The following is a 21691-nucleotide window of genomic DNA, read 5'->3' as shown; positions in this document are numbered from 1 at the left end:
CATTCCGACGATTGATATATGACCGAGTGAAATGTTCTATTTTTGTTGCAGCTTTCCGAACTGGAACAGCGAGTTTTGGAAGCGGAAGGCAGAGCCGAAGAAGCAGAGGATAAGGTAAGAAATATATAATGATAAATAACTCTCTGGAATCCGCACATTTTTCATCTCGGATTCGTTTCTGTTAATGTTTGTGGTGTACTTCATTATTATATCGAAACAATTTATTGTTGTAGCTATTACTCATTTTTAAACTTTGCGGACCAAACATTTTTAAAATATGTGACGTTCCAGATATCTTGAGGTATTTTAAAGGCTTTCTATTTTATTATATTATTTTTTTGATAATAGTTATAAATACTATGAAAAGAAAAATTAAAATATCCATTTGCAATATAGCCCTTAGATCTTAATGTCATCCACAATATTTTATATAATTTGAATTCAGAACAAAGGACATATATCGAACAAAATTATTGTTAATCAAATTTTAATCAATTAATATTGAAAATACAGGTCATTAAAAATTGTATTTTTTACGTTGGGTTAACATGTTCTCTACCAGCGAAAATCTGTTATTCTGATAATTCTGGTGTTAATCTGGTATAAACCGTCAACTTACTGTTAACAAAGGCGTGGTAAGCATTTGCCGAAATCTAACAAATCGTTACCTATATGGAACGTATAAGCATTTGTGCATCTTAATTTCTAATTATAAACATTGCTTTATGCCTATTTAAAAACATTTACCATACTATTTACTTAAAAACAACATATTTCTTCTTAATTTACAATTCGACTTATATAATGTGTAACCTATGATTCAACTGTGAATGTAAAAGTTATGAAGGCATTGTGACAGGTCAGTGACTTTTCGAATTTCTCCCGCAGCAGTAAGCTACGTCATTTAGTAATAGGTCAATTGAAAAGTCCCCGGCCTACCAAAGTAAAACACATTTTTTTGGCAAAATTAGTTTTTTTTATTCAACATAATTCCCATCATTGGTGATACACTGATTATAGCGACCCTCCAACTTTTCGATACCATTTTTGTAGTACGATTTGTCCTTTGCTTCAAAATAGGCCTATGTTCCGGCGATCACCTCTTCATTCGACGAAAATTTCTTCTCAGAGAATATTCTTTTGAGATTTGAGAACAAGAAATTGTCGGTGGGGGCCAGATCTGGAGAATACGTTGGATGAGGAAGCAATTCGAAGCCCAATTCATGAATTTTTGCCATCGTTTTTACTGACCTGTGACACGGTGCATTGTCTTGGTGAAGCAGCACTTTCTTTTTCTTCAAATACGGTTGTTTTTCGGTGATTTCATCCTCCACATCATTTGTGACACATGGCGTGGTGCATTGTCTTGGTGAAGCACTACTTTCTTTTTCTTCTTTTCTTCAAATGCGGCCATTATTCGGCGATTTCGTCATTCAAATGGTCTAGTAACGTCATATAAATATGTAATAGTAATGTAATAATATGTAAATATAATAACTATGTAATAGTCGCTGTTGATGGTCCTTGGTTTAAAGGTAGTAATGAAAATTATTCCATGCGCATCCCAAAATACACACGCCGTAACCTTGCCAGCCGACTGTTGCGTTTTCCCATGCTTTGGAATGAATTCATCGTGTGCAGCCCACTCGGGTGACTGAAGATGAGACTTCTGAGTGAAATGATGGAGCCATGTTTCATCCGTTCTCACATCGACGCAAAAACCCGGGTTTATTACGCTTGATCATCTTCAAACACTGCTCCGAATCATTAACTCGTCATTGTTTTTGGTCAAAAGTGAGCTCGCGCGGCACCACTTTGTACAGAGCTTTCTCATACCCAAATATTCGTGAATGATATGATGTACGCGTTCAGTTGATATCTTTAGAGTGTCTGCTGTTTCATTCAGTTGCAATTTACGGTAATTGAAATCATTTTTTATCCATATTTTTCACAATAACAAATGTTGCTTCAATCAAAATGCTATAATTCACAAACTAATTATCCGACAGCTGTGAAATTTATACACGCATCTTTTAAGGGTTAGGACTAACTAAAAAACATAAGGCTTTAATTATAGTAGCGCCACCTATGTGTCAGACTGGGGACTTTTTAATTGACTTGTTATGTGCTTTACAGTCATTGACAAGCATAAAATATTGAAATTTAGCAAAAATTGATAAAAGCGATTTTATTTTATGCACAAACATCACTGAAATCAAGGAAGTTATCGAAAAATAGGCTGCACAATTAATTTCAATGGTTAAAGAGTCCTTTATTGAGTTCCATTGGTGTTATATCAGCAAAAATAACGCCAAGGTCCCTCAAAATCTAAGAAATCGTCCATATAATCTTTGGAGTGATATTACATAATCTGAGAATGAAAGAACTTAAAGTAGTAAGTTAGTAGATGCATTTACATGAATTACTACTATTCCTCATACTTGACTATAAGCTGGACTGTTTGACCTCTCGAACTGAGTGCTTGGCGATTTTAACCGTAATCTGAAAGTTTTTACATCACAAAACACCAGAGACCTATCAAATCATGAGTTTGTCCGGGTGAACATGCACCAAAGAAGACGTTGAAAGAGAGGTTGTTTCTGTCGCCTCCCTCCCCACATTTTTGGAATACACGCAATTTTAGTGTCATTGCTATTAATTTTCCTGAAAGAGGCAAAACTACTACCCTCGAATATTATTCAGAGCTTTCGAATAGATTTGGTGTTGATTTAAGGAAAACATTCGGCGAAGAAAATAGTTTAATTTCACCAAGACTGGTGCACACGTGTGTAGTCACCAATGGAAAAAACCATATATTGGCTTTAAACTGCCACCCTATCCAAGCGCCTATTTCCTGTTTCCAAACTTGAAAATATATACCCACACCTGGGTAGTAAAAGATATGGGTCGAATAAAGGGTTCATCATTGAAACAAAAACCTATTTTGAGAGAGGAATATCTCTCATTCAAGAAGTCATTGACTTATCAAATTGCCCTCGTACCTGCCTCAGATAACTAATTTAATAACAATATTTCCATGTACGAAAAATAAGGTACCTTAGTACCTCGAGTTAAAAATCCCTTTTGACCGCTAAACGTTATCTCTTAATAAGCATAATACAAAACACGAAAATCAAAGGCTTCATTATTAATTTGATCTGGAACAATTAGAATTTTAATAGCTACCTTCCGGAATATCAAAATCAAATTTAAGTGTCGAAACAGTGCTTATTAATGAACACTAAAATTATTAAAAATATTTAAATGGTATAATATACATAAACAAATTCCACGATGGTCAAACATGTCATCTTAGAAACTATTTTCAGGACCATAAAATGATTTAAAATATCCTCATTTGAAATTACAACATTTCTGCCATCGCAGAGATATTAAAGTTACATACTTGCCATATTTTATACGACCATTTCGGTAAAAATGGAAATGGGTCACAAGCCAACCAAAAATAACAACGTGGTGATGATTCAGAGTACGGCGGAAGTCCTGGTTAAGCGAAATATACATCAGTATTCAATCGTTATATTAAAATCCACTAAAAGTTCACTAATATGTATATATCAATATTAAATGGTAGAAAATGTTAAAAGATGGCCAAAGCCCTCAGACGCACAACGGTCTATCAGTTGATCGAATGTATCTAAGTACATATGAAATAATTATGATTTATTTAATGTTATTGGTGCCTCTACGTTCTGATTATAGGTGAACTGCATATGCGCAGATTTAATCTCGTTAATTTTACACCTCCTTGTGGTACATCTGCTTTAGCTTCTTTTAATGTAGAGTAAGCTTCTTCATGTTTAACTGTAAACATTCTGGCTGTAATGTACGATTTTAGTAGTTGGTGTGTTGCTTTAGTAACATTTTCTGTAATTTAAGAACAAGGCCTTCATGGCAAACCTTATCGAAGGCTTGTGCTACATCTAAGAACATGACTGAGCATACTTTTTTACTTTCGTAGGCTTTTTGTGTTTTAAACGTTTCTTTTCAACGTTTTGTTTTAGCGTTTCTTAACATCTGTTATTATGCAGACCTGATCAATTGTTGAATGCTTGGTAATAAACCCAAACTAGTTTGTTAGTATTAGTTTTTTTCTCTCTATGATTACATTCTTTTAATCCTTTTCAAAGTCGTTCTTGAAAGTATTTTGTTTAAAAATTTTTATCAGTTCACTATTGGTGAATAGATAACTCTCCGCCAACTTGATTAACGCTGTTACTCATGTTGCATGATATCTGATTCAAAATTAAAAATAACTTTAATCGGATAGTCAGAATTCACTAATCAGTTTTATTCAAATTGAAATATGAGAGTATTATTTAATAACAACTTAATTTTACTAGTTTATTTATTAGGTATTTGTGTGTTTACATCGACAATACCTGTTGTGTACAGATCGTGTAAACATGGAACTAACTACATTTTTGACGCTCACTACTTTTATTATTTGATTTAATGACATCTGTTGCCAAAGTCAAGTCAACATATTTAGGAACTTATGGTGATGCTGCTTAGTCATTTCCGTTTTTGGTTTCAACGATTTAAAAACGGTGAATTTGATATGAATGATAAAGAACTAAACTCCTAAGAAAGTCACAAACAGCTTAGAAGTTCATTAACCAACAGGCCCCGTACATTTACATGCGATGGAAAGAATAAAAACGAGGCCAGTAGCTGCCATTCGAATTTACTGAAAATGTCATTTGAACTGTTTCAACATTGTAGTTTAATTGCCGCAAGCAAGAAAAGAAACTGCCATAATCTCAATTGCAAAAAAATAATAGTCAGCCAAGGGGAGTCAACCATAAAAACATGTAAAATGTTGATTCGGCAGTTCAAACGTATTAATTTCAACTTTCATGACAAAGATCATATTGGTAGGCCAAAAATATTTGAAGATATGATGTACAGTAATTACAAGAGTTATTGGATGATAACTCAAGACAAACTTAAAAAGAATTTCCAGAAAAGTTGAATATTACCGTATTCGCAATTTGTGAACGATTACAAGCGATTCAAGAGATTCAAAGATGGAAAGATGGGCGCAGCATCAATTGAATGAAGATTTAAAGGATCTAGATTTAAAAGAGAGATTATTTAAAAAATTTAGAGTACCGCCTGTTAAAAATGATCTAAATAAATGGGTTCGACTCAACGACAAAAAATTTTAATTATTGGAACAACATTTAACTAATGTCTTCCAACCGAATAGAAGGAGCAGAACAGATCAGCCTCAAAATCAAGCAACTGTACTCGTTAATCAGAAGATACTCTCAACTTGTCCTAAAATTAAAGAGATTGGTTTATCAGTCAATGGTAAATCCATTTGGATCTATGGGGTGCAAAAATGGGGTTGCAGTAAAAAAATCAAACCAATTAGTAATACGTTGCCAAAACAAGGTTCTACGATTATTTGCCAATGCTTATCGCTACGTAATCAACGAGGAGCTTCACGATGACCGCCAAATCAAATGGATTTATACGTTATACAAAATTCATCCTTCATGCAAGCATGAAATAAGGTTACTAAATCATAGTAACGTGATACTAATACAGCGACTGGACAACACGTAGAAAATCATAATATTGAAGCGAAATTTAATTTTAAGTTAAGTAGTTTCAATTTAAGAAGTTTAAGATTATTTTAATTTGGGAATACATCAGATTTATTTATTCCGTACTCACCTTGTATATTGATGTTTGTACTAAGCAAATTTAATATAAAATAAAACATAAGAAAAAAATTATTCGAAGTATTGGCCAGATCTTGTCTATCTTTCAAGTAATTTATGAGTGCCATCCCAAAAAACTATTTGTCCTTTGAATAAAACCATTCATCTAGCCATTTTCTAACTTCCTGGAAATTGATGTGCTGATCTACAAGCGCGTGTCCCATTGATGCGAAAAGTTGATAGTCGGACGGAGCATGGTCTGGAGAGTACAGCGGGGCGATAATAAGTCCCACCAGGAGCTTTTTTGCTTTATGATACGGCGCGTTATCGTTCTGTAAAATCACATTACCGTGTCTTGGAGGCCATTCTGGACGTTTTTTCGATCAATGCATGGTTCAAATTGATCATTTGTTGCCCGTAGCGATCACTATTAACTATTTCATCGGGTGTCAACAGTTCATAATACACCACGCCATTCTGGTCCCATCAAACAAAGAGCATGTTCTTGCGAACAAATCACACTGTGTTTAGGATTTTCAAAATGCAATTTTCATCACCCGTCACTATTCCATGCAGAAATTACTTCCGATCATACCTTTTAAACTGTATTTCACAGACAATTTTTCGATTGTGTGTTGTGTTGAGTCTTCATTCAATAACTCCTGCAATTGCGCATCTTCAAGCTTTCTCGGTCTACCAGAATGTTATTTGTGTTACACATCGAAATCGCCAATTTTGAATTTTTAGCTAACGATGACTTTCAACAGATTTTTTCTTTTAATTATTTAAGAAAAGTAATGCGTGCCGCAAATGCACGTTTTCAGGCACGAAAGTTGACATATTCACAGATGCATAAATCTATGATTGTGCCACTTTCCCGAACTATAACATCTATAGCTTTAACAATTGATGTGAGCAGAATAAACTGACATCTATATCAAATTATAACATTGCATACTTAAGCCTAGCGACATCTGTTAGAAAAACCGGTAATAACTTTCCGGTACAGCTGGTATCTGCCAGCACTATCAACCGTATTATTCCATATTCAGCAACCCATAAAGAAACACCTGCCCATTAGGGCGACAACAGAACGGTGGTCCCTGGGACCACATGCGGAGCGGAGAAAAAAACCGCCACTGTATATCGTCTGCGTCTGCAGATCGCAGCCCCGAGCGAGCCGTGCATGAAAAGGGATGAAACGACGCGCTGAGGGTTGCTTGGCGACCGTCCGTAACTTTCGCTATCGCACTTTTATTGATTATATTTCGTCGCGCCGAACTTTCGTCGGCCATGGCGTCGTTCAGCTGACAGCAAAACAGAGGTTCGCCGTCGGTTTTTTTCATTTCGTTGTGTGGTTTTCGTTCCTGTATGATTTTCGCGGTTAGTCATAGTTCGCGAGATGCGCCTTTGTTTTGTGTCGCCGAGTCTGTTGCGATAATGTAAGTGAAGAAACGGTGGAGCGGAGCCATCGTGGCCCCCATGTGCTCACGACGTCCAGCGGTTTGTTTAGATGCATGCCAAGCGACACACACACACACACATGAACACATGTACACCTACATACACCAAAACTATTAGTTTTACCGTTGTTTGTCTTACAAAACAGCCCGATTGTTTTGCATGCCGTTCATTAAAGAAAGCATTGTTTCCCTTGTACCCCATGATGTTTTGTTTTGATGTCAAACCAGTATTCGCTGTTTTAGCTACATAAACATAGACATATATAATTAATGATAGTTTGCCTTATGTATTACGTTAGAATAAAATAAACAAATAAATCGTTATAAACATTCATTTTTAACATTGTTATTTTTCTCGTCTTAGGAGTTTCGAAGAAACTCCGATAGATGGCGCAACCTTGTATTTCTAGGCTACTAATATATTTATGAAACATGTCCTTTATGTGATTATAATGTAATCTTAAACATTAGTAACGTTTATGCGAAACTATTTAAAATGTCAATATAGACACAATATATTTAAATTTGAGATAAATAAAATTGCAGGAATAATAATTATATTAAATAAAATAACAATTATGTAGTGTAACATTAATAAACAAGTACTTATATTAGTAACTAGAGATCCTATTAAAAATATTTTCAATAACAATCTTCAGTGTTTTCCAGCATTATTTTTATAATATATTATTATTATATTATTTATATTCAACAATTTTTAACTTCAGTACAAAGTATATATAGTATTATCTTTCAAACGAAAGTTTTCTTTGAAAAGAAACTTGATTCAATAAGCAATCTTTGGAGTGATATTTCAGCATATATATTTTACACTGCATTTACGGATATTGCAATTAATCGTGGCGTCAATCAGTTTTTGCCACTTTTGCCATATTTCTTGAATCATTAGAGGTTTGACCTCCAACTATAGATTATTAAATTTTCACTTAGTCTAAAGTAGAAGCACTCAATATTTACATTCATTTTCCTAAGCCAATTCTAGCAGGACTTTGATCAGTTTAAAGCAAGTACTATGTATTTAAAATGACCGTGTACATTTCTGTTAATAAAGTTAATGAACACCTTTTAAATTGTTGTAGATATACTATATATATTGCTTTTTATCAGACATATCACGGTAGCACAAATCCAAATAGTCCAATTTTCAGTGCTCTGCAGCATAGTTGAACTGATTCTGATTTGAGCGATGGTCTGACTTATGTTGGCTTATGTGATCTTGATCTTGATTGTAACTTATCGTCGTTATATTCATATAAAAATTCAATATACGATATACTCAATTCGTAGTAGAAAATCTATTGCCATTGGTGATAACCATCGAAAATTGGTGATAATCAGTGGATTTAATGTTTCGCTCAAAATTAGGATATATTCGCTCCTGCTCATTTTGATAATAAAGTTTTATCATTTGGATTTGCTTCTTAATCGTATAATTGTAAAAATCAGTAATAGAAAACAGGTTGAAATGATGCATGGCACAAAAAATATGTCCACAATCTGCCAATATCGACCTGCTATTATTGAAAAACCTTATATAATAAGAACGCTGAATGGTCTAATAACTTCAGTGAACTGGAAGATAAATTTATGTAAATGGAAATAAAAAACCTAGTTATTGCTACAAAAATTATTTTTCCTTACAATTTTATCATAGCATATCATATCGTAGCATCGTTCACGGATACCTCCAAAATACCTCATAAAACGTTGATGTGACTGAGCAACCTTATTTCATGTTTTAGGACAAAATCTTGGATAACTTAGTAAATCAATTTGATTTCGAGGTTATCGTGCAATTCTTCGTCAATTACGTAGCGATAAGCATTGTTTTGACTATGTTGAATGGATAGATGTTTTAGTGAAACCCCATATTTACACTCCACAAGTCCACATAGTCTTTAATTAACTGTTAAACCAATATTTTTGATCTTAATTCAAGTTGGGATTATTATTTCGACTAATTTACGAATTAACAGTTCTTTGAATTTAAATCTCTCTTGCTTTTTCTGCAACGTGATGTTTCTTAATTTAATGAAAATCGTTTGTCTCGAAATAATTTTAGAAGCGTAAGAGTGTCAATGTCAGTAAGAGCTAGATCTGGCAAATGACTGAATTTCACTGTCGTTGTAACGATTTTTTAAATTGTAAAATAGCGGTTCTAGTAATTTTAATAAAAATATATTTTTCTTCAAAAAAACATGTATTTTAAGATAAAGGTGATGAAGATATTTTATAGAGCTCTATTCGCTTTATAAAGTTACAATTCAATATATAATTATTTCCTAATAAGTACAAAACTTTGTTGTTTATTTATTATTGCACTTCAATATATGACGTAACTTAAACACAGAAAAAGATTCTTGTAATGTAATAAACCGTGTATTTTTGTTTATTTTCTTCGCGCAGTGAAGATATAAGACCACTTGTATGGCCGTTTTCATTAATTCTGATCGTCTCAGCCATCTACAAAAATATATCAGATCGAAAATAGAATTTCTACCCTTGTCATTGACTCACGAGTTAAAGACCTTTCGAAATGGGCATGCTGCCAAAGAACGACATATTCATATTAACACTTTTTTCTTGCATGCGAGGCCGTTAAGAACGGTCTGTCTTTGATGTCTAATGTTTGATATTCGACGTTTTTAAATAGCTGGTCTAGAGGAGTAGTTGGGAGTTTTTTATTACTGGTATATTTGGATTTATCAGGTTTACGTCTTGAACTAATAACGAACTATTAGACATTTGAACTATTTACAAACATGTACTATAAATATATAATGTGTATACACAATTGTTTATTTACAATAACAAATTTATATATAATAAATAATATTTGGTGCATGCATAATTTCTAGTTGTTTGACAGCAGATAGCTATACTTGTAATATATTATTATAAACTTTGATAGCTATTTCTCTTTTTATTTGACAGTTTAGATACACAACAATACATAACACAAGTCAACACGAATATTAGTAAGAGAGAACGGAATTTGGAAAAATGTATCGTTAGTTAGACAAAAAAATATATGGCCAGACAAATATTGATTTTATCCAGTGTATCCAGTAGCTGCAATATTTTAGAAAATACATTGTTTAATTTTTTATAAAACGAAAGAAATACATTTGTAAATACATTTTATATGATGTTTACCATATAAATTTACGGGATGGTGGAAAATAGTTTAAAAGTGAACCCTTTTACTTTTTTTTAATGTTTATATGTACTTTTTCTCACTGAACCAAAAGTATGTTTCCCATCATATTTTCGCTGTATTGACTCTGATAACGACGTCCATGATATCTTGATGGGTACATTCTCAATAAATGAGTATGGAGGCATGTACCTTCAATCCATAGTTTTAAGGTCTTCTATCAAGCTATCAACTAGGTCTCAAAAGTTTTCAACTTTCCACTTGATACTACACCTCTAAAACAGAGCTATTTTGAACACTATAAGTAATTAACATCCTCAGTGGTAAGAAGTATTTTAATAGGTGGATCAACAAAAATTCCAGCTTTAATCTTTAATTCTAAACATTTTGGAAAGATTTGTTAACCCAAAAGCTGTGTTCTAATATTATTTCTTTCCCTCAACCTTTTTACAAGGTGTAAAGGCAGAATAAGTATATTTTGAGCTTCAGCAATAGATTCACATTTGATACATTGATTTCGCAACAAAAATTCAGTTCTTAGTTGCCATTGATCATCGCTTCTACTATCCCACTAGCAGATATATCACGGATATTTTATTTAATCACCATATAACATCCTTTAAAAATATTACCTTCTTAATAAACTGCTACTTACATTCTTTTAGATTTGAAAAGTTTTAGTACATTTTTGACACTTTTAAATGTACGGTATTAGCGACCGGAAAACATAGAAATTTATTTCTATTATATATTAAAACTACTTTGAAACTTTTCTTTTGGAACTAGAAACACAGGCCAATTGCTTCAAATAAACTTCTTCTATCGTTCAACAACAAAGTCTATCTTTTTTGTAAAGAAGGTAGGAAATTTTTCAGTCCGATCTGTTATTTTGACATCAATAAGTTAATACCATTGCTTCAAACATGAACTCAAATGCTATGCCTTATTCTTCAGCAAATTTTTGGGATTGGTTTGATTGGGATTTGGGTTGTTCCTGGTTTGTAATTTTGATTATTCCTGTAACAGTACAAATTCTTTCGTACATTATTATGTACATATGTTATTTTAAAACCATTTTTTGCACTAAAAATCTAAGTTTGGTTATTTTTTTAAATTTTGAGTGAGTTCTTTATTTATTTTTTGAAGGCGGTTCAATTTTTTTGTTAAAATATTTTTCTCTTTTTAGTGTTCGATATTTACTCAAGAAATTACTGTATTTGATTACTGTATTTGTGGGAAAAAATAGGGAATGAAACAATCATTGAAAATTAGGAGCGCTTCAGGTACCGGCCAGGTCATAATTGACTGAGAAATCGGCGAACATACATTATATATATCCTCCCTTTTCGAAGTCGGTTAAAAATATCCTACCTTATTCGTGAAATATTTTGTTGGAACAGAAAGTTGCTACATATGTATGATTATGTTTTATATGAAGCCCTTTATGATTAATGTTTTCAATGCATTCAAAGTATTAATTTAAACCCGACACACAAAGAGCTTTCGAATGGGTCACATAAATTCGAAGTTAAAAGCGTTAATAAGAAAGATGTAACATAACTAATTATTCGATAATTTCTAGACCTTTAGAAACCTTTAAAGTTATTCTAATAGGCAAATTGCGTGTTCATGAATTGAAACTATGAGACATTGCTCTTGCATTGCATTCATAAATTACATTATAACTAAATGATACTAGAACTTCCTTTTTGTAGACAAATTAGTTGAACCATTAAGCCTTCATATTCCATTTGTAGCCATCTTTCCTCATGAATCACTAAGATTTATATTTTTAATTATATTATATTATATTTACAGTACATATATGTACAATATTACACTGTATTATAAATATTGAATAAACCAATGTTTCTAATAATATTAATTTCTTTAACTTTTATTCCTATCAGAAACGAATTATATTTCAGAAACGGTGCTCTTCAAGAGAATCATTGAATAATAATATAGACTCTGAACCTCGTCTTGATTATCCTTTCGTCCTGTTATACTTTTGTACTTTACGGAAAAGTAGCTTCAATCCTCCTTTTTCAAGGTTTAAGGCTTAATCATCTTCAGTTCAAGACCAATTTTACTTTATTCTATAATCTGTCATCAGGCCTTCTTATACAGTTGACTGTAAATTCAATGTTAGCTCTCCGATCACGTTTTCTATCAGCATTGATGATGGTTTGTGCGAAAAATTCTGACAAATGAACTTTTTTCCCTAGAGTCTACACAAAACCAATGTTCAAGTTAACTGTCAGAAAGCTAAAATGACCATCCCTAAAATATCCTTTTTTTCCTTTTATATTCCCCTGAATTTTATTCATTTAAAATATTTCCTAATAAATGGCGATTCAAAAGTTTTTTCTTTAATAGTGCTTTTTTTATTAACTACTAAATTATTGTATTTTTTTAGAAATATAAATTATAAGATAATTAATAATAATAATTGAATATTATAAAATAATGTTCAGATTTGAAAACCATCTATGTGGGTGTGCCACAAGATAGTGTTCTTGAACCAAGAGCAAATATATTTACTTTATATCAACGATATACATAAATATCAAGCCGTAACAACGGCTACATTTACTCATAATGCTACTTTTGCGGGTCATTGTTAGTGTTTCGCGATATATTACAAACCACATGCATATATATCACAGAGACCTTGAGCGGTTTGCGAAAAACACCAAATGAGATTGCGTGAACATAAAAACGTCGAAGTATCATAATTACTGGACAACAGTGGACTTCCGGAAGTAGAAGCGATAAAAACATACTTTGAGCTAATACCTTTAAGCTACACGGGAAAACAGAGCAGTGTTTTTAAACTTATATGGAGTGCACCAAAAAGGTACATATTTTTTAAGGCTAATTAAGGTTTGGTCTGAAATCTTAGATCTGGACATTAAAAGCAATATTAAGGAGAACATTGCTAGATAGTGAATAACTGACTATAAAATATAGCTATTTTAAAAACTATCAATTTTTTAATATATTTAACTATTTAAATATAGACTAGGGCCGTCTTAAATTTTATTTTGAGGAATTTACAAGACGTTTATAACGTAGAATAAATACATGAAATGAATTAAAACTACGTCATGGGTTTAATATGTTCTTTTTCTGAAGTGTAAAATAACGTATTTTCGTTAGCTGTAGATACATAAAATGACGAATCAACATTATATCATTATATTTTCTTACTAAATTTAAAAATTGCGGCACGTAAAATGTTATCGCTTTCGTACGCAAGTTTTACAGCAGTTATTAGTTTAGATGCTTTCATATAAAAGCTTAAATAATAATGAAATAGTTTATCACAGGAGATCGCCTATTAACAAATTCAATCAATTAACAGATCAATTGAAAAGTTCCCGGCCTGACACATAGATTACGCTACTAAAATTAAACCCACATGTTTTTTAATTAGCCCTAACCCTCAAAAGATGCGTGTATAAATTTGACAGCGATCGGCTCATTAGTTTATGAATTATAGCATTTTGAGTCAAGCAACTTTTGTTATTATGGAAAAAAAACGGATAAAAAGGCATTTCGCATGCTGATAAAATATTGCTTTTTGAAGGAAAAAAATACAGTTGAAGTAAAAACATGGCTTGATGTCGAGTTTCCGGACACCGCCCCAGGAAAATCAACCGAATGATCGCCGAAACTGAGGCCTATTTTGAAGCAAAGGACAAATCATATTACAAAATTGGTATCGAAAAGTTGGAGTGTCTCTATGATCAGTGTATCACCCTTGAAGGGAATTATGTTGAGTAAAAAAAAATATTTTGCCAAAAAATGGGTTTTACTATGATAGGCCGGGGACTTTTCAATTGATCTGTTAGTTATTGACAATAGATTGTCGAATTTAACCAGGTTTGAACATGATTCAAATTCTAATGGAAATTCTGACAGAGAGGTGGAAATAACTATATTTTTAACACAATTCTTCAAAAATAGAAACAGAGTATAAAATTTCAACAACGCTAACAATTTACAAAAGATCTTCAATATTAGTAAAGACACTGGATTATTCATTAAATTTATATTTCGGATCACGCTTTTTATTTGCGTTTGTGATGATCTGAACGAAAAAATGTACATTTGACAAATGATCTCCTTCCCCTGACTCTGGGCAAAACCAATGTACGATATTAACTGTCAGTCCTCCAAATAGAGCATCTCTGATATACCAATTTTTCCCTTACTAATATTCCCCAATTTATCTTTTGTCTATTTGAAAGATTTCTCTGTAAATGATCATAGTGTTGTTTTGAAGTATCTTATTAACTTTTAAATTGCGCATTAATACAATTCTGTGACACACCATTATTTTACTAAAGATTATATATTTTACCGTAACAACACTAAAATAACTATTTATGCCATTTCCATGAGACTTCTTTTGTTTTTTAGAGGTTACTCAATACTCAACTAAGCGTTAATTTTGGGGTTTACTTTTTTGTTTCCCAAATAATCAATTGTCAGTACAATAATAGTTTACGTAATTTAATTACGTAAGCAATTTAACTCACTCTTTGACTTAGACCATCATAAATAATATGTGAAGAAGTGATAAGACTCTTGGAGCTATATTTGATTAGCATCAAATTCGGCTGATCATACCGAAGCATCCTTACAATGGTAATGGAGCTCAATGGAGCACCAAACATCCATAGGGTTTTGATACTATCAAATTTTAAAAGATTGTGAGTTTTTCGCTCTTAACAGTATGCTACTGTTGTTCAGATTAAGCTATAAGTTTTATTTATTTGAATGATTATTATTCGAAAATACTAAGATTTTAAATCAAGGTAGAAAAAAATATTGACGAATGATAATTGTATTCTAGTACATGATGACCAATGGATGCTAAATTATAGCTTATTTTAAAATTAAGTTCATGATATATCTTTAATTTTTTTCTTTATATTAAATGGTTTAAATAATAGATTGAGGAAAAGTAATTTTGGTTTTCTTTCACTCTATCAACTGTAAAACTGAATCAAATAATCTCTTTAAGCTTTTTAAGTAAGCCTTACACCATTAAGGCGGTTTTGCAGAGAATGAAAAAAATTGTGGTCCAACGGTACAAGATTAGGGCTGTATGGTAGATAATATGGTTTAGTTTCCTGATTGAATCAATTAGTTAATGAGATCAGAGGGTTGAATGAACAGTTTGGACAGGTTCAACCACCTTATCATGAACATTTCCTTTACAGTACCACCGCGCTGAGCCTGAGTGACACTTTGTTGACGTTAATACGGCTTTTCAACCATATAACCAAAATTTCTCCAGGTTTGAACCACCATAGTTTCCATACATTATTGTATCAAGTAATCCAATTGTCATCGTCTGCAATCATTCCTCTCGATAATCACTTAATTTTGTTTCGTTTCAGCGATTCACAAATGGTAACTTCATTCATTGCATTTTCAATATTAACTTATGTAGAATTTTTATCATCGCTGTTTCCAAAATGAAAATGAACAAACCAAACATCGTCAACCTAATATTATCAGATTTTTTAAGTTAACCTAATAGTAAAAATATCTGTTTTAATCATATTATACAATAAGGATTTATACATTTTATTATATTACATTAAATTGGTGTTATCAAGACATAAGTATGGAGTAGAGATAGTGTTTATATTTTAGAACTATTACAATAGCGCTCTCAATCTCTTTTCATTGCCATAATAACTAACTAATTAAATTAACCAAGATAATAAATATACGGTTAAAGTACTTGAAACTGTTTCAAACTAACATATCTTCAACGATTTTACTGTTTCTGCGATACATATCTCGATAGCAGCCATTAGGAATTCAAACAAACAATTTTAGTTCGTCGTAGCCGGGGTAGTGTGTCAGATTACGGCCCGTTTAAGACTCCCCTCCGGGTGCAGCTTCACATTTTAATTTTCTCTGTCGTTGTTGACGGGGCGACCCTCGAATCTGTAGCCACCCCCCACGTAAAAGGGAGAGCCGACTTCAAAACCGGCGTTATGAGCAATGACTAATGTGTAGGAAAGGCGGACTTGTCCACCCTAAGCCCTTTTTTGTGTGGCGGATCTGCTACGTACACACCACCCTCTATGTAGAAACGTAATTCGTTGGTCGATTTGCACCAGTGACACAAAATGTAGTCCTAAAATTAAAATCAATTGTCATTTAATATTATACTTGTATAATATACTTAACATATAAGCAGATTTCTGTTATACTAGTGTTTATGCCAATAATCACAATGCAATCTGATTATGTAGACCTAGGATATAAATAAACAATATCTGCACCATATATAATTTTTTAAGCTTTAAGAATCTAATGACACTGATTGAGAAAAACTGATACAATTTTAATCAAAATATCCTCTTGCCATGAATATAATGTATTTATATATTTTGAAATCGTGTGCCAACAATACTATGCTGTATTCATCTGAACAAGTTAAATTAAGTCAGGAGACCTTATATTTAGTGAGTATGTTGAGTGATGCAGAATATCTCATTAGAGTTGTAACAGAATATCCTTCGCAACTCTTGCAACATGTAACCAAGCATTGTCATGCAATAGGATGACACCAGCATTAAGATTTTTATTTGGCTTTAGCAACTCATAATACCATATACCTCCATATACACAGAAAGGCTATGGCCATTAATATTCCGTTTTGATGTCGATGTAGATTCTCTGTACTGACCCTTGACTTTTGTTCTTGGAGTTATAATAGTTCATCAAATTTTCATCGTCACTCACGATACGCCACAGAAAAACCTTCTTTTTGCATGACATTTGCGTGACAATGGCATTTTCAGCCAATTTGTGCAGTAGCCATGTTCCCATGTTTTAGATCTTTCCAATCACATGTAATCATCTATAAACAGCTGGTTCATGAACTGCTAAGCTATCTGATATGATGAAACGACATCAAGAAAAATTTTTGAATAAGAAACATACTGAATGCACTTTTGAGCGTTCCATGATTAGCGCACGTATTCACTGAATAACTCAATAATATTAAATGTAAAATTGCCTTTAAGTAAAGAAATATCGAAATCGTCAAATATAATAATTAGGGTGGGCTGTTTAACAATGATACTTCACCCAATAGATATCACTGATCAAAATACATGCACTCCCTAATAAATCTATGAATGAATTTATTTTTTGACCCTTTTCTGCAAATTGAAATATTTGGTTGCTGTAATATGGACATTATTATTTAACGTTATACTACTTTTTAAATATTTTTACAGCATCGATACATTTTTGGAATTTTATCTGAACCAATTATCGCATTCGTTAGCTATAGAAGAAACTATGAATAACTCTTGGGTCTATTACCATCAATGTGATTTAAAATAGGAGACAAAAAAATGGTGCGAACCCGACGCTCAGGGTCCAAAACGAGTTCATGTTTAGAAATTGAACAAGAACATACCAGTTTTAGATATTTTAAGGCTTAAAAGAAATTTTGTTCCTCGATTACCTCCAATATGGTATAACATTGTACTAAGGTTATCACTGTAGAGAGTATCGAAGAAAAAAGTAATTTTTCCATCCAAGATTCCATACAACTAAAAAAACCATGACTAGCAGTCGTTAATTAAAGTACGAATGGTTTCAACAGCCAGATTTAGCTCCTTCTGAGCCAGGATGGATTTTTATGGACTTTCCGGACAACCACAATATAATCATCCTGACAAGCTATCAAGTACAATTTATCAATTTCACTAAATATATAGGCACTAATTCTTATGTCGAGTTGGCAAAGAGTGAAGTGGTAAAAGTGAACGAAAACAAAAGAATTAAACGATCTAATGTAATATAAAAACATCTAAATTAGCACCCGAATCAATTTTTTCAACATGTAGTGCCACTAACATTACTTAATGCTTTCTCAGCTAATCAGAGAAAATTTTTGTAGTACATTTCTTGTAAAACTCAATATTCAGACATGTAGATCGAAATATTATGTTTGCAGCGAAACCTAATACCTGATTATGTGATATATCAGGCATATACATTAATTTTAAAGGATTTATAACAGATGGTGTTATGTGTGTGTATGTGTCATTTCGTCCAAATCTGAACAATTTTTTTTCAGTGCATTGAAAATATCTGAATTTTTACCGAGTAAATCGCATTTGCAGAAAATTGTACTTTTTACTTCAACAAAATATTTCGGCTGAAAATCAAAATGCTGATGCTTATGAATGTAACAGGTCAATTGAAAAGTCCCCGACCTACCATACAACACATTTTTTGGCAGAATTAGTTTTTTTATTCAACATAATTCCCTTCAAGGTTGATACACTGATTATAGCGACCCTTCAGCTTTTCGATGCCATTTTTGTCGTACAATTTGTCATTTGCTTCAAAGTAGGCCTCAGTTTCGGCGATCACCTCTTCATTCGACCAAAAATTTCTTCCCAGCGAGCATTTTTTGAAATCTAAAAGCAGGAAATAGTCGCTGTGGGTCAGATCTGGAGAATACGGTGGATGAGGAAGCAATTCGAAGCTCAATTCATGGATTTTTGACATTGTGCATTATCTTGGTGAAGCAGCACATTCTTTTTCTTTAAATGCGGCCGTTTTCCGGCGATTTCGTACTTCAACTTAACCTTGCCAGCCGACTGTTGCGTTTTCCCACGCTTTGGAGAGGGTTCATCGTGTCCAATCCACTCGAATGACTGTCGATTGGACTTTGGAGTGAAATTATGAAGCTATGTTTCATCCATTGTCACATGTCGACTTAAAAACTCGGATTTATTACGCTTGATCATCTTCAAACACTGCTCCGAATCATCAACTCGTCGTTGGTTCTGATCAAAATCAAGCTCGCGCGGCACCGACTTTACACAGAGCTTTCTCATACCCAATTATTCGTGAATGATATGATGTATGTGTTCAGTAGATATCTTTAGAGTGTTTGCTATTTCATTCAATTTCAATTTACGGTCATTCAAAATCATTCTGTGGATTTTTTAATGTTTTCGTCGGTAATAACCTCTTTTGGGCGTTCACCGTCTTCGGTGCTCATTTCGCCACGTCTAAACTTAGCATACGAATCCTTGATTGTTGATTTTTCCGGGGCAGTGTCCAGAATTCGGCATCAAGCCAAGTTTTTGCTTCAACTCTATTTTTCCTTCAAAAAACAATATTTTATCAACACGCGAAATAACTTTTTATCCATTTTTTTCATAATACCAAAAGCTGCTTCACTCAAAATGCTATAATTCGCAAACTAATGATCCGACGTGTATACACGCATCTTTTGAGGGTTAGGGCTAACTAACAAACATATGGATTTAATTCTAGTAGCGCCTCTATGTGTCAGGCCGGGGACTTTTCAATCGACTTGTTATGAAGCTTAACCATGCTTAATCTATTTCAACATGGGAATTCCAGTTTCGACGTGTTAAAAGTGGTAATTCTGAAACCGAATATATAGAGCCTGGACGGCCAAAAATAAATTAAAACGAGGATTTAAAGGTATTACTTTACGAAACCACTAATGGGAATCGCCATCGATTACAACTGATGAGTTTGAACCGAACACAGCAGTATCAGTATAAGCCGGGTATCAGTAGCAGCCGAGCATCAGTAATCAACGCTCGACTTATCTCTAGACCTCGCTTCTTCTGATTACTATTCTCTCTGACAAATGAGTCGTGACCTGTTTGAGCAGCGCTTCACTTTTTATGAAGATACCAAAAAATGAGTCGATTCTTGGATAGCCTCAAAAGATACATCGTTCAAGATGGAATTCGTAAATTGCCTGTAAAATAGGAAAAATTGGCTAGTGATAGACAATACATTTAATAAATTACATTGTACCGGTTTTTCAGAATGTGTGATTGTATGGTTGTGTATGAAACATTAATAATTCTTTTTCAATGATGTAATCAAGTGTACAATCATACAATCAGTTAATAGTTCTTAAAAATAATTTAATTATTAGTCTATATTGTACCATAACTTATAATGTTTGTAAAATGTTTTAGAGAATTGTAAACGGTATATAACAGAAGAAATAAATATTTAGTGGTTTTAAGAGAAAATCTAATGGTATAGTCTGCATATTGTTTACCAAAACAAGCTGTCGACCGTTGGTGCAAACCGTTACCGACCGCATCCCCCTAACTGACTACTAACGCCGCATACTACACAAACAACGGCGAAATCGTGGCGATGACCCACGATTCGGAGGGTTTTTCTTTCGTTCTCTCTCGTCGGGGAAGTTCTGTGACGGGCGTCGGAACGTCATCGTCGGGACGTTGTGGCGTCGAGCGTACATTCAGCCGAATCCTAGTGTCTTCTTGTTGTTAGTTTTTGCCTTTCGAGTCGAGCTTAGTGAACGAACGGTGCGGCCGATTATTTTGGAGACAAATTGTTGGTTTATTTCCACGAGAATCCAACGAAATGGAGCGACTAAATTACGTTTGTCTGGGTAAATGTTTTTGTTTTTATACTGTCAACGTGTTTTTTTATCGCTTAATAGTGTATGTAAGTTTCAGTTCTTCATAAAATATCTGAATATAATAACAATCCAATATAAGTCTTAATAGTTCGTTATGCAAATAATTAGAGTCTTAGCCCAAGCAAATTTTTACAATGACTCACTTTATCAAATGTCATTTTGTTAGTATTATTCAATTTCAATAAAATAATAATGAAAATAATTTCGTTTTGTTCTGTTTTTAACTATAACTAGTAACTAAATCATATTATAAAATATGAGTCTGAAACAAATTTAAAATACATTATAATTCTAGATGGAAATATTATATAATAGAAGGAAAATGAAGGCTATATATTAGAATATAGTGTAAGGAAAATAATGTAAAAATTGTATAGTTAATTGTAAGTCAAATAAATGTTTTACCTCTTATTAACACTAAATTTTTTTATATTAACACTGTATAAATATTAGAATTCATATTTTTGATTTAATTTACATTGCCTTTGAATGAATTTAATTTTTGATTCCAAGATTTAAAGGAAAATAGCGAAAGGTTATAAACTATTAGACAATTAAAATCAAAAACACTGTTTCTAAACTCGATCTATAGAATATTGCTCCTTCATATACATAATAATAATACATAATATTACGTATATACATAATCGCTGCTCATTACAATTTATTCATAATATATGGGAATAAAAAACTAGTTATTGAATGCCAAATTGGGACTATCTAGCGAATGACTCATCAAATAGAGGTGTTGAGCAATCGGTAATTTACTTGTTTGGGTCGATGTGAGAGCTCGTCGAGAGCATTGTCGTGGTACCAATGATTTACTAATAAAAGCCACGTGACAATTTTATTC

General features: G+C 32.7%; 1 protein-coding gene across 18 annotated transcripts in view; it reads left to right on the top strand.

The window, feature by feature from the left end:
- LOC143194396 (uncharacterized protein CG43867) overlaps positions 1 to 21691 on the top strand; it is a 510718-nt gene that overhangs the window by 456961 nt on the left and 32066 nt on the right. For 11 of the 18 annotated variants that reach the window (XM_076401131.1, XM_076401127.1, XM_076401129.1 and 8 more), the window contains one exon: positions 52 to 114. In XM_076401131.1, the coding sequence (XP_076257246.1) occupies positions 52 to 114 (63 nt within the window). Of the gene's footprint in view, positions 1 to 51; positions 115 to 7024; positions 7136 to 20581; positions 20809 to 21691 lie in introns of those variants that run through there. The other 7 variants (XM_076401141.1, XM_076401138.1, XM_076401140.1 and 4 more) reach the window with 4 other exon arrangements.

Source organism: Rhynchophorus ferrugineus, unplaced genomic scaffold (assembly GCF_030347505.1).
Source record: "Rhynchophorus ferrugineus isolate W39M unplaced genomic scaffold, kcgeb_rfMv2 rfM3, whole genome shotgun sequence".
Classification (NCBI taxonomy): domain Eukaryota; kingdom Metazoa; phylum Arthropoda; class Insecta; order Coleoptera; family Curculionidae; genus Rhynchophorus; species Rhynchophorus ferrugineus.
Note: the sequence above shows the minus strand (reverse complement) of the source record. Positions and strands in the feature narration are given on the sequence as shown.